The 15438-nt window shown below is 42.4% G+C and overlaps 1 protein-coding gene across 1 annotated transcript in view; it reads left to right on the top strand.

Moving 5' to 3' along the window:
• stx1b (syntaxin 1B) overlaps positions 1–8194 on the top strand; it is a 57346-nt gene extending 49152 nt beyond the window's left edge. The window contains exons 9-10 of the mRNA XM_042087086.1: positions 150–260; positions 824–8194. Of these exons, the coding sequence (XP_041943020.1) occupies positions 150–260; positions 824–904 (192 nt within the window). The 3' untranslated portion in view covers positions 905–8194. The remainder of the gene's footprint in view (positions 1–149; positions 261–823) is intronic.
• The last annotated feature ends 7244 nt before the right edge of the window (positions 8195–15438 follow it).

Below are 15438 nucleotides of genomic sequence, written 5' to 3'. Positions count from 1 at the left end.
TGTGAGTTTGTGTATGTGTTAGGCGTGTGCCTGTGCCTGTGTGTGTGTGTGAGTGTGTGTGTATGTATGGCGTGTGTGTGTGCGTGTGTGCGTGTGTGTGTGTGTCCTTCTTTCTTCATCTGATCATATGGCTGTGTTCGTTCTCCCAGGGCGAGATGATTGACAGAATCGAGTACAACGTGGAGCACTCAGTGGACTATGTGGAACGGGCAGTGTCTGACACCAAGAAGGCCGTGAAATACCAGAGCCAAGCCCGCAAGGTTAGTGCGCACACACACACACACACACACACACACACACAGACAAGTCGCCTCTACACCTCTCCCCCAAAACACACATAGAAACCAAATGCATTCAAATGCACATTCACCCCACCCCAGTGTTCACTCATGCAGACACAGACACAGACACAGACTGACGCACACTCACATATGCTGAGTGTATATGCTGGGCCCCACCCATAACACAAAGAACAGGACATTGTCGTAGTCTTGCATACCTGCATATGGTCTCACCAACAAACCCTGGCAGGATATTCAGTCAGATCAAAGAGGACACATACACACACACACACACACACACACACACACACACACACACACACACACACACACATTTCCTATGAATCTACTCCCCAAACCAGTTTAATCTCATTTAAGAATATCAGTGTATGCTTGCTCTTTGTTACTGAACATTGTACACTGTGGTATAGTTACACTCTATCAAGGGCAGCTATGTAACAAAAAAAACATTTACTTGAATATTTTGATTATGTTAAATGTTTAAAATGCTCAAATCTGTTGGGGCTTTTCCCCCCTTGCAGAAGAAGATCATGATCATAATCTGCTGTGTCATTCTCGGAGTCGTCCTGGCGTCCAGTATCGGTGGAACCCTCGGCTTCTAGACGAGAAGGAAGAAAGACGAACAACAAGAAAAAAAACATTGAGAGAAATATATCACATACAATACGAGATAAGGGAACTGTTATTAAGGGGGTTGGGTGGGGTTGAAAAAACAAAGACAAAAAAAAGCTAACAAACAAACACCACACGCTAGCTGACTTAATACATGCTGTATACAAACATGTGGGTACAAGCAAACATAATACAATGTACATGTAAATGTATTGAACATAAGAACATAAGAAACAGCACATGGATTAGCTCCCTGTAAAGAAATATGTCGTACAAACATTTTTCTTTCTTTATTTTTTAAACTGTTTCTTTCGTTTTTCGGGGGTCTCCAGGATAGTGCCAGATATTGCTAAATTGTTTGTGTTCCTACGAAGTCGAGGTTTTTATTTGAAGGGTTGCATTCTCGTGTTTGTTGCACAAACGTAACGGTAGAGTTTTAATGAGAGGGACTTGTGTAGCTGACATCACACAGACACTTCAGTCACGTTTCGTCGGGAGGGATTTCCGATTCTCCAGAACGCTCCCAAACCATTGTTTCTGACTGTCCGTCATTGGCCAGTCTAACTAGTCCAGTCGTGAATCACCAGAACCCAGATAGTAGTTGGTATGGGACAGGTTCTGTTCCCATGACCTGGTCCAGAATCGGACTCAACAGCTGCTATCAGGGTTTTGGTGAGAAAGAAAAAAAAAAAAAAAGACTCGCATCATGGCCTCCAAATCTCTGCACCTTTGTTTCATTCGACCAATATAGAGCTTTTTACTTAATAAGCACACCGCTGAATGAATGGGGAACAGGCCATTTTGAAGTGTCCCCAAGCATACAGACCCCCCCCCCCCCCCATGGGGCATGACCCTAGCGGCAGGTCTCAGCATTACACCACCACACAGGCCCAGGTTTCCAGTACGAGAAACAGAAAGACAAGACTGTCTATGTGCCTCGGGCCAAATCTGTAAAATGTTGCATTTCTGAAATAACAAGACGAGGTACAACCATGTGCCGATAAGTTGAACTATGCAGTTTTGACATAATAGCAAAGAATGACGAGAGTCATGCCCCCACCCACACACCCCACCCCAATTCCACAAACTGAAGGGTTGAACCTCCAGTGCCGCACTTGGTGAAAACCCCGAGAGAGAAAATGTGTGTCAACGAGAACATTTTAGCTTTTGACGCTGTTCTAAAGATATTTCTGAAAATGAAGAACGTTTAAAAGTACAGAAGAAAACCTAAAGGAATTTCAAAAACTTGAAAACGTTTGGCTAGCCTTGGTGTAGTCCTGTATCGTCTTGCAGACGTGCTTTGTGCTGATGTGGTCATGTAGTCCATGACGTGTCTTGTGACTAATAGTCTTGCCTCAGTTTTGCATTTCAATGTTTCTTTCCACCTTATTTTACCCATAGTACCTCTTGGACGGTTGGTGAAAGTGATGTTGATATATATGAAAATGCATATAGATATATATACATATATAGACATAATATATGTACCACTCCAATGAAGTTTTATTTTTCCTAGCAGAGGTATAGCCTACAACACAATACTCAAATATACTACTTCAAGATCCAGATTTAAGACTCAAACATACTACTTTATTATAAATCTTATTTAACTAGACAGTGCAAACGTTCAAGTGATGGTTCAGATGTTTTGGAAAGTTATTTTCTAAATTCTCGACGTATTAGGCTGAAAACTTGCAACATCTTGGTGCTACTTAGTTTTCCCTGCGTGAAGGACAACACCTTTCTGTCTTCTCCAAACACCCCAAAACTCAACCTCCTCTGCTGCATGTGGCGAGATGGCTGTATAGAAGTGCAGGTCATCAAAAGCCACTGGGTGTCCGATGGAGAGAGTGGTGAGTCCTGCGGTGACCTGCCTGTACTGAAGGACACCAAATGCAGGACTATCAGAGCTAATGCTAAAGCAACGCTAACTCAAGCTGAAGGACACCAAATGCAGGACTATCGGAGCTAATGCTAAAGCAACGCTAACTCCAGCTAACTCTATACTGAAGGACACCAAATACAGGACTATCAGAGCTAATGCTAAAGCAACGCTAACTCGAGCTAACTGAATGACGGTGCTCCAGCTCTGTTATCTCAGTCCAGCGGAAGCCAATTGGGCCAAGTGAGCTTCTTAGGCCACCATTACCTCGGCATTCCGTGTAGCAATGGTGTGGAGTCGAAAATGTTTTGTTTTCATTTTTTTCCCCCACAGACTACTCACTCATAGGAAAGGTGTTTTCAAAGAGTACAAACACACACATACACATCAAGTAAAATTTAAAAGCCAGCAATATATTCTTTTTTAAAGACAAACCTCAAGAAACCATGTCAGCTAGTTTCGTAAGGTTTCACAGATTGTGCTTCCCATTAATGTTAATGTGTCTGGAAGCCATCTTGACCATCATTAAGAGCATGGTTGAACTTTTATATCTAACCGTTAAGCAAAAGAAATAGCTGGCATGTGGCTTGTAATTTAAAAAGAATAAACGTGTGCTTCTTTGTATGCCGTGTTGAAAATGTCAACATCTGTTAATTGTAGTGTGTATTTGTTGAATGATAACTAAAAAAAATAAGAGCCAGCACTATTCACAGCCATTTCAAGGCTGAAATTCCTTACCAAACTTAAGTACCAACCATAACTGACAAATCAGTAGAGCAGTCAACGTTTTGTCTGTTCAGCCCAATTAACTAATCCTTAAAAACAATCTAATCATGCTTAGAATTCCCTTCTATTTCTAAGGCATGGTCAGACTCTGATGCGATATCACTATTGTGTCCCTGCCTGTTTGTGTCACCCAAATAGGGTCTAACATGGAAACCCTCCCAGCGAAACAGACCAGATTTAGTCAGTGAGAACCAACCATGGCATCTGACGAATCAGGCACACAGAAGAGGAAAATGAGTATTATATTCAATACATTTAACAGTGATCAACAAAGGGGGCACGAGACTGTTGTCCTCTCACATGCTGTCTATGGGAAAGCATGTTTTCTTTGAAGTTTCTGTGTATTTAGAGTCCAGCCACTTACATGTATGGTTAAAATGGCGTTATATCTATTTAATCTATGTGGTTGTGGGATTTTTTTTGTTTGTTTGTTTTGTTGTGTTTTTGTAATTCCTTTTTATTTATTTTTTGTTGATTTGTTTAAAAAAAATGGATTTTACGGCTTGAGAGCCCTTATCTGTTAAGGCATGCAACTTTCGGCTTTGTGAGTTTGCATGATGGTTTCCGCTCTCGATCGTGTGTGCACTTTACAATCAAAGAAAACACTGTCCCTCGTCATCACTCGTCCATGCCCAGCTAACGTCAGGCTCTGCGGCTGATCTGGTTCACATTCCGGTGGACTAGTCTACAGTCGTTCTGTTCTGCGTTGTGGGGATGATTCATTCCTTTAGGCTGTAGATTTACTTTCCAAGGGTGAGGTTGGATGGGAAAGGGGACTTCTGTTCTTTTTATTATTCAAATTTGTTTTTATTTTTGTAGTTATCACACTCTGCACACTCTGGTGATTCGTCTCATTACAAGTCGATCCAAACCCAAAAGCCCAATTCAGAATTCATGGCGGCTACCGTACAGTGTGTGTGAGAGTGTGTGTGTGTGTGTGTGCGCAAGGTTAGATGCTCAGTTAAGAGTATTTAGCCAGAGTGTGTTCTAGCTAGGGGCAGAGGGGCTGCTGGAAAAGTGAGGTCCTCCTTGATACCTGCGCACGATCTCCATTCCCGTGGCCACAGCCCCACTCCAAAAATAATAAACAACACAAACAAAAACAACAACAACAACAGAACATTCCATTCGGACGTCCTGTCTGTCATCCCCACCCAACATTACCATCCCCACTCCTCCTCGCCCTTCTCCATCCGTGCTTGTTGTGCTTTTCTGGTGATGTGTGCGTTTTTTGGCATAAGAATTTGAAAAATTTCAAAAAGAAAAAAAAAAAGAAAATCGGAGAAAAGTCTCCTTATCGTGAGTCTTGAGCTGCAACTGTGATTGGTGAGCTGTGAGGCCTTTGTTTGTGCCCCACCCAACCCCCGCCCACCCCTCTTAAAAACTCCCACACTAACAAAAGCGGTGTTTGTGTATGTGCATGCATGAGCCTATCTGTGTGTGAATGTAAATGTGAGTGTATGTGCCTGTGTGTTTGTGTTTGTGTGTGTGTGTGTGTGTGTGTGTGTGTGTGTGTGTGTGTGTGTGTGTGTGTGTGTGTGTGTGTCTGTGTGTGTGTGTGTGTGTGTCATCACACCACAAAAGCGAGCGAGCAGGCTTACAAACTTACTTCTGCTGCAGGTCTGTGGGGCCAGCCAAGGCCAGCAAGTTTCACATTAGTGTCAGAGACTAAACGAGGAAATGGGACTCGAACATATGAATAAAAGTTTCTTTAAAGAGCCAAAGCATTCTCACCCCCTCCCACCCCTCATTCTCATTGGCCAAGCATTCTCACCCCCTCCCACCCCTCATTCTCATTGGCTGTTTTTCAGGTTGTCACCCTCCTATAAAGGACTATGGAAAACTAATAAGAGCCCTTAAAGCCACTATCGTCACCATCATTAATATCTTTCTCCTATCCAGAGCAAATACCTAGCTGTGCCATGTTTACCTAATGGGTTTTAACTTTTTTTGAACTCTCTCTCTCTCTCTCTCTCTATATATATATATATATATATATATATATATATATATAGTCATCCACATATAAATATTGTACCTATGATTTTTTTTATTTGTGTGACTTATGTTAAGTACCATGTTTGTGGCTTATCTATGCTCATCTTTATGTAGGCAAAAATGTATGATTATTTTGCATTAATGAATTAGTCCGACTGGCTCTGGCTCTTTCAGAGCTGTTTCTGTTTTGGCTGTGCTCGCCAAACTTTGGTGAAATTAAGGATCCTGGCCTGGATTAACCAAAGTTATGTTGTGTGCTGTGTCTCCTTTATTTATTGTTTTGTTTTTGTTTTGTTTTTTGCTTTTATTTTATTTATATGTATGCCAGACTGTCACAACTGGCTTGATAGGCATAGAAAGAGTATGTGGAAAAAAGAGAAATTATTTGTTATTTTTATTTACCGATTATTCTTGAAAAGAGTGAAGGGAAGAGGAGGGCGTGGTTGAGTTATGTCCTGTGGGGTTGCCAAAAGCCATTTTAGAGCAACTAGCGTAGATTCAGGAAAACCAACACCTCAACAAAGAGTCTTGCTACGTGGGAAGTTTGCCGTTCCTGCAACGTGACTTCCTGAAGAACTTTATCATACGGCAAAATGAGATTACCTTTGCCTTACGGGAATGCCTCTCTGCAAGTATTTTGCCTTACATCTTGGGTATCTTTGGTCGCATCAAACAGGCAAAGCAATGACACACAACCCACAATTACACAACCCGCTCCAACAAACAAAAATAAATAAATAGATAGATACATAAATAAATAGATTAAAAACAAATAGACAAGTAAACTTCTGAAGCGTCTGCACATTCTAGACATCAGCATCCTCATCTGTCGATATCTTTTGTCGTGGCTTGCTCCTCTAACAGCACCAAACAAAGCCCCTTCTGATTGGAGTTTTGTTTCTGATTGCCTTTTTTTTTCTTTTTTTTTTTTTTTTTTATATCCTGGGGGAACATGATACTCTAGTGTACACCATCCTGAACCACAGTATTTATTTCAATCAGTGTTATGATTTGGAGGGGGGTGGGGGGATGGGGCGGGTGTAGGGAGGTTAGGAGCTCAAGCCCTAGACAGCCACTCAACAGTTGGCTTGGCCTGCACGGTCATCACAGCTGTCTAATCGAATAGAAACAATTATTCATAGTACTTAAATATGGGAAAGGCTGAAATGTTGGAGAATTAAAAAAAAAATGAGTGAAAGTGCAACATGTTTGAGTAATAACTATGTGCAAGTTGAGGGACTATGTAACTGCAATGATCTGAAATGAAATCACGAGGAGTTGTGTTATCAAAAATAATAGTAGTAATATTGAATATTGAATGCTCGCAATTTTGTCAAACTGACTGGATCTTTGTGTCTTGTAATTATTGTAAATAACTTCAAAGAGAGAAAAATGACTTGCATGTCCATGTATAAAACCTACTGAGAAACGGTTCCGGTCCAAGTTGTGACGCTGTTCAGTTGCTGCCCTGGCTGTGCCACCCTCCTAGTGCACGTTGGAGAGCACGTGCCGACGCCATGTTTCTTTTCCTCTGTGTGTCTGAGTGTTTAGTTCAGTCAGCCAATAAAGAATAGGGGGCGACCACAGCCGTCAGACTCGCTCAATAATAATGTGACGTTTTTGTTAGCTCGGAGGGCCAAGGCGTGCCATTTTTGCACGTCAGTACCTCTGAGGAAAAAGTGCTTCCCTCCATTTACAGGTTTAACCAGGCTGTCAAGATATATACCACGTTGTGTCATGTCCGTTGTGGTTTCTAGGCTTCCAGATTTAGTCCAATTGCGGTAACTGTCTTTACCTTCGACGCTAACTAGGGAGTAAGCCCAACCCGACTATGTTTATTTGGTCGTCTGGCCAAGGAGTGCCCTCTGTCCCCTACCCTGGTGTCTGTTGTGTTATGAGTGGAGGAGAGGCCTATTTTATGGTGCAGAAGTTAGTTTTCTCAACAATATTTTAACGAGATTCTGAAAGTTCTTAAAGTAGGAGGTCATGTGCACAACAAGGAAAGCTAATCCTCGCAACATGACTTTTTTATGTTTTGAATAAAAGTAGTTGTTTTAGGAGTAAAAAAAGTAGTTTCATATTTAGCTTAGTCTTTCTTGTGACTTCAGTGTGAGAGGGAGACCGCTTGTTGTGCTTGTGAGCACGGTCGACTGATATGAGGCAACCCAAAGACGTCAGGCCAGGCCATGTACAAACGGACAAGCAGCAGATGAGATTGGCTCTCTGAAGTAATAAAAAATCCATTTATCTGTGCAATACAAAGAAAAAGGGCTTTCTCAAACAAGAAAAAAGAACTGGTGGGAAAAAGCACTGGCAGACCGTGACCACTTTTGCTGTCTCTGTGGCAAGGAGGAAACCATAGTGGACATAGCTTTAAAACGTTAACCAGACTCTTACCACTATTTGCAAGAATTTGTTCCACTACAGCTGATATGAGATGGGTGAAATGGCCAGGGTAGACCTGTCTGACATAAAGAAGTTGGGGTGGGGGGGGGGGGGAGTTGTTTTAGAGACGTTGAGGACGACTGAACAGCTGGCCAGCAACTTCGACTGGAATCGCAACTTGTGTCCCGTTTTTTTTGTGTGTGTGTATGTGTGCGTACCGTATTGTAAAGAAAAAGAAAAAGAGAACTTATCTGTCCCTCTCTCTCCCTCCCTTGTAATACTGTTTGCTGTTCTGTTTAGTTAGTGTGATGTGGCAGTATTTCCCTCTCCCCAGCCCTTGGCTATCTCCCTGCCCTCCTCTCTCTATCTCTCTCTCTCGCTCCTCTGTCCCTTTTCTCCATGGATCTTTAAGATGACAACTCTATGCAGATGCTGTCTTTTATAAGTGTGTCAAAAATTTTAATTTAAAACAAAAAATGAAAAAATAAAACCCCAACAAACAGACATAATGAAATGAAACAAAAAAAATAATAAAGAAAAAGGATTGTTCAGTGTATCCTGTGGCTCGTGTGCTGGTCTTGTCTGCTTCCTTCTCTCTTCTCTCCTCCTCTCCTCTACCTTAATAAGCACCCCGGGGGGCCTAAAGCACAGCTTGGACATCCAAAACGTGGCAAAACAGGTTTGTCTCAGACCCATTTGCCTTGACACTTCAGCACTGACAACGCCAAACAACGCCACAGTATTGGTTCCATAGACTGTGAGTAACAGTAGTGGCATGTATACATCTGTTAGCCGACGATAAGGCATTCTTTCCTCACTTACTGGATTAGCCAGGAATGTATGGTATTGTCATCCTTGACTGTGGGTATCAATGGGGAAATGTACAGTATACTGTTTTATGATCTCACTAATACATTCTTCCCTGACTTACTAAGAGATGCCTTACTCTCACCATCAGGAATGTACTCTGTACTATATGTACCAGAGCAGGGCCTTATTCAAGAGAACATAATATATAAGGGGCGCGTTTCCCAAAACCATAGTTGCTAACTAAGTTAGCAACATTGTTGGTTGCAATGCAGTGTCCTATTGCCAACGAACTAAGTTGCGAACAGGTTAGCAACTATAGTTTTGAGAAACGCACCAAAGAACAAGAACCGTCTCATAGGAACATGCCATGTTCAGAACAGGAACCGTATCATAGGAACATTCTCACACAACGGGGTGAGGTGCAAGTCCAGAACCAAGTCAGAATGAGTCCATCAGAAAGTAGTGTGGAGGTGCACTTTTACTTTTGCTATGAGAGCACGTTCAGTGTGCGCAGGCTTAGTTCAGGCGTGCAGTGCACACTCACAGCTCCAGGCCTGCATCAAAAGCAGCTCCCCCCAAGGTAGAAAAGCCCTCAGTAATATGACCTGGAAATCCAAGAGCCTTCTTTTCTAGTGAACAAGCCAGCAGTGCATTTCCTGCAGCTTTAAATGGAACCAAGGACGCATCATCACTGGGGGTGTTGCATGCATAACTGAGCTGTGGGATGACACGCCCACTTCAGGTCACAGGGAAAAAAAACAAGCATTTTTGATGCAAGCTCTGGACCAGATTTTCAGGTTCGGAACCAATGTATTTTTGGTTCTAATGCTCGGAAGGGTTCTACCTCTGGAGCATGGAACAGAACAGAGCTGGTTCTCTGGTGGGTGGAAAGGGCCTACAGGAGCTCTCTCTCTCACACACACACACACATACTCACACACACACACACACACACACACACACACACAAACATAAGAGTGAGCGCACACACACAGACAGAGTTAAGCAGCCATTGCGGTCTTGTCCGGTCCAAAGAGTAGTAGCCTACAGGTCTACATGTCTGTTCATGGTGTAATTCTTTAATTCAATAAAAAAGCTCTATTTTGTTGAAAAGCGATTCAGATCTTTTGAATGACAGTGCAGGTATGTGAATATCATGTCACTTGCACAGTTATGCATTAGAGACTTAGCCCAATAATACTTGCCACTGATACACATCATGCCTTGACAGTCCCCTCTCTTCACACACTCTTAAATAGGCTTTACTCCACTAATGCCTGCACACAGGCAAATAGACACATACACACACACGTACTTAAACCATTAGGAGGTCGTCGCTTTTTAGTAATTCGTGTGACATTCATTTTATATTCTATAAAGTTTATGCAGCATTCAATTTAATTCATTTTATAAAACTACTGATGATCTCACGATACAACATAATGTTGGCTGGGTGGTCTGGTATGGATTGATTGGATGATATTTAAAGGCACACCTTGTGTTTTTGATACATACACATACCGTATTTTCCGGACTATAAGTCACACTTTTTTTCATAGTTTGGTTGGTCCTGCGACTCAGGTGCAACACATATATATTTATATATATGTTTTTTTTCCTCTTCATGACACATTTTTTGACTGGTGCGACTTATAGTCCGGAAAAATACGGTACTTGAATATCTCCATTTTTGCCATTTTCATAGGCTGAGTGTGCTTTCGACAAACTGCTTTGAATTGGAGAGCCATTCTAATCCTTACAACACCATGCTGGAGGTGTGGCTCCAGTCTGGCGGTGGCGAGAGCTGCGGTACACTGTGACGTGACGTGAGTGACGCATGAGCTGTCAGCGGCCCGCCGCCATCTCAGGTCAGGGAGGCGGAGATCACGGTCGCCTTGGCACACGAGCGAGCGCGAGGACGAGTGACCCACTGGAGACTGTCGACTCGCGTTAGCCGGCGCTCTGTGACAGCCCCATACATGTGGCGCGATGCTGAGAGAGATTAGGGCTTGACGGCATCTGTCCCTGCAGGCATCACGCACACACACACACATGCACGCACACACACACACACACATGCACACACACATACACACATGCACGCACACCCACACACACATGCACACACACACACACACACACACACGCACACACACACACATGCACGCACACACACACACATACGCACACTGGTTGTTTGTGCCCTGGAACTGTGGTATCGTCTCTGCTCAGTGCACAGTGCCTTTTCACAAGTGATTTATCAACAGCAAGACCATAATGGCCGACCGAGAAGCATATGTGGCCTCGGCACTTATGGTTACTGTGTAAGCTCAGTCTATACGTTCTGCTCAATTCATCCAGTGATCTCCAGTGATTTGTCAACAGTAAAGCAGTACAGTGTCTGAACCGATGCATTCTCAGGCCAGTTTTGACCCTCTGTGAGCTATCCTCCTGGGGGCAGCCATAATGGGGGGGGGGGGGGGGCGGGGGGGGTGGCGGCCATCTTGCCTGCACAGACAGTGGGGCTGAGTTGAGAGTGCATTGTTCTCCTCCAGCAGGAACAAAAATCAATTGTACTTATTTATATAGCACTAATAACAATTAAAATGGTCTCAAGGCATTTTACACAGCCCAAGGCCTGAACACCTCCCCCCCAAGAGCAAACGCTATGGCGACTGTGGCAAAGAAATTCAACAAAGATCCGCGCTCACACTGGAATGACTGCCACTGGCCATTTTATGGCCATTTTAACAACATTTTAACAATGTGCCACTTTTTAATAAAGCATTTTAATTTTCTTGCCAGCTTGTGTTGATCATCTTCACGTTACATCCTAACACAGTATGCAGTTTTGTGGCCAGGGTCACACCACCCCATGAAAATGATAAAAAAGCTTTCACAGTCCATTGCCAACTATATCACCGAAACACAGGGGTTGCCAAATACTCGCAAGCCTGTTGTAAGTGCACTTGTTGCTATTTGTAATGATCTTCCATGCCATTTTGGTCATTAGATGGCCAGTTTTTAAATAAAGAACAGTCCCTCAAACAGTTTGATAGGTTGATAGGGCAAGCCGACAAGACCATTGCCTTCATTTTGCTTCATATCCCAGCATGCATTTCTGCCCACAAGCAAGTGGTGATGTAATTTATGCATGACATACTTCCAACATGTGGGAGACTGAGTGAAATGAGAGAGAAGTGGTCAGTGTCCCAGAACTCTGAAAACACCATGTCATAACTGGCCGACAGTAAGGACACAAACACGAAGCCATATACCAGACAGTAAGAGAGGCAAGCAAATTCACTTTAATGCGAAAACACTTTCTATTTGGCTTATCCCATAGATATAATTTCATTAATTACATATTAGAACAATTAAACAGATTAATCAGTTGTGTGTCATTTGCACTTGAAGCCATTTCTGGAGAGATCTTAATTCAATAATAAAGAGATTAGATCCATGACCCAATTCAGTGTTGTTGAATTAGATGGAAGTCAGAAAAGCTAAAACTAAAATGAGTGTGGAAATCACAGCAGGGGAATTGAAGATCTGACCCATTAATTCTTCATTTTTCGGCTCAGAGTGATCGGTTTATTACCTCAGATTTCCAGTGGAGGTGGCATGGATGTTCTCTGGAGGTGCGAAGCTTATGGAAAGACAGCCTCACCCCCAGGCACAGAGCAACTACAGGCCCCCACAGGGACATCATGGCCGCCATGGATAAATCCAGCTCACACACACACACACACACACACACGGGAGGCAACAGTCCCAGAAGTCAAGTCGCGAAGAGCCATCTTTCCATCATTATTAATCGTTTGTGATTGCACTCCTTCCCTTCATAGGAACTACCGAGTTCCAGAGTTCCAAACTCGGGTATCTTCACCTCGTTCAGGTCTGAGAGAGAGCCAAGCACGTCGTGTTTTATTTTGAACGGTTTTATTCCGACTCCGGTAGCACCTTAATGGTTTCATACATGTATGCAAATGGGAAGCATCATCGCGTGGAACAATAAACTCATGAACCATGATTGTTTTAATGCCCGACCACTACCACTGATTAAGTATCCGTGGTCATGGCCTCCTAAGAGAGAAAGGGTATTTCACAAACCCAGATTAATGAATTAACTGCTTAACCATGTGTTTTAATGTTTTTGCAATTGCAATTTTTTTTGTTCCAAAACATGGTGCTGTTGTTTGCTTTGCTCATGTCAGCTCACCTATTTGAAGACTAAATTAGCAAAAGACTGGGTTACTGTCAGAAATTCATTCTTTTCCTGATCAGATAACTTCTTGGGAGGTGAAACTTGTACCCTACCCACCACACAGAACTCCAAGCAGAATCAGGATGTGAAATGGATGCATTCGCAGATTTGACTCCAGACAGCAGTTTACTTTCGTTACATGAAATGCACTTTGAATATTCCAGTCAAATATGAAGTACACTTTCTTATGTATAACACATCTACAACGCTTTCATCTCTTCATGCACAGAATATGTCTATGGTTTTATCCCTTGTGGCCAAAATGGAAACAGGGCCTTTTCTTCCAAAACAAAGGGTGAGCACATCCAGCAAATCTGCAGTGGTATTGATTCATCTATGAAATTGTGATAATTCGCAGTCCAACCATGTTTATACCCAAGAAGGTAGAGACTACAGACCATCAAAAGTTCTGCTGCAGGTGCAGCTATTCCACACATACCAACTTCAAATGAAGAAGGGGAAGAAACAGCACAACACTGCTCACGTAACCGCAACTGATTTATTGATGAACTGACATCTCGCTCAGTCAGACCTTCATCAGTGCTTTTTACTCATACACAAGAAGCTGCCTTCTGTGTGTGTGTGTCAAGTTATAAACAAGAGGCTGCCTTCCTTCTGGTGAACACGTCAAAAAAAAAAAAAAAAAAAAAAAAACAGAAATCGGACATCTCTGATAACTTGATGTTCAAATTCACGGTTCTCACTGACATTACCAGGCATTTAATCTGTTGGTTCACTACTATGATGCTGATGAGTGTTTGAATCTCGTCGCAAAGCTCCACACCAGCCAGGAGCAGCGCCATCCGGCCCAGGGTCAGGGAGAGTTGAGAGGCAGAATCATAAAACAAGAACTAGATGACCTCATCACCCAACCCCCAATCCAAAAAACAGAAAAGTACTGCAGGTGTTGTTATATATCTACATGTTTCTACTGGATGTGTAGGCGCCTGTATGTTCAACCTAAATATCCAGCCATTCAATGAAACTGAAAACCACCAGCATCCTTTGCACCCTGTTCACATACATTATCCGAGATGAATATGGAATGCTCAGATAGAATAACGACCATTTATAACCAATGATCATTCTAGTTTTATTGAGGTGATATGGTTGCTGGTTTTGCTAGGTTGCAATACGTTAATATAGAGGAACACCAGTAATCACTTTGTTTCTACAAAATGATCTTGGTTTTATAGTTGTACCATCACACGTGTGGATGATGCTTCTAATAACTCAGTTAGCACTTAACGGTCGTACCTATGACCGCTTTACATAACCCCTTTTCAGAATGCCATATTCCACAGCAAAAAATAACGTCAATATTATCTACAATGGAATACATTGTACAAAAAATAGAATACGACCATTGCAAGACATGGCAATAAGCCATAAAAATGCCCTACACCTTGTCTATTTATACCTTAATGAGGTTTGTTACTTTTCCATGCTTAGTGTTTGAATGCCTTTATGCAAACTGCCTGTAGTGCTGTAATGCCACCCCGCTACATCAGAGGGCAGGTTCCTTGAATGTAGAGAGATGAGCATATTTCAGATGAGGCCTCAGTATAAGGAGCCCTAACCACTACCATCAGTAACAGAACAGTTTATTGAGAATACAACTACAACTCACTAATACTTCAAGTTTGATTTGCTCCATGACAACATTGTGCCCCAGATACAAGCAGCCTCATGATCTCTGACCCCGCCCTAACTAGGCAGGGATTGGCTAGGTGATCTGACCCCGCCCTAACTAGGCAGGGATTGGCTAGGTGATCTGACCGCGCCCTAACTAGGCAGGGATTGGCTAGACGCCAACGTCTGGGGAGAGGGTAGGAGACGGGGCAGGGGACAAACTTCTCAGCAACGACACTTCAACTGACCAAGGCTTTTTTTTAGCTATTTATTTTTCATTACTTGAGAGCATTAAGGTTATAATCCAAACAGGTTCTGTTAGGAAATGAATTATCAAAATGTAGTTTAAAAAAAGTGTATAGTCAGCATTACATATATATGCATGAAGGAGGAAAAAAAAAGTTAAAACTTAAAAATACATATTTATATTCGTTCAAAGTCCCAATCCTTTTTCGAAACTAGCCATTTTTGCAACTTGGAAGCGTTTGTATGTTTTCTTTTTTCTCTTTTGAACCATCCAAATGGGAACAAATTTTGAAGGTTTTGAGTACATAAATATACAATCTTCCTGTGCTCTACTTGTGTTCACAATACTCCTCAGAACATCACGGTCACTCAAAATAGAATCGACTTCCTAGCACCAGTGCTCCCAGGTCCACAAGCTGTTCACATTGAGCTTCAAATAGTCAAACGCAATTAAATAAAAGAAATACTAATAAATACAAGGGATACGATAAAAGTGTAACAAAACAAAGAACAAAACA

This window comes from Alosa sapidissima, chromosome 3, assembly GCF_018492685.1.
Source record: "Alosa sapidissima isolate fAloSap1 chromosome 3, fAloSap1.pri, whole genome shotgun sequence".
Taxonomy (NCBI): domain Eukaryota; kingdom Metazoa; phylum Chordata; class Actinopteri; order Clupeiformes; family Clupeidae; genus Alosa; species Alosa sapidissima.
This window is presented reverse-complemented; position numbering and strand designations above follow the sequence as displayed.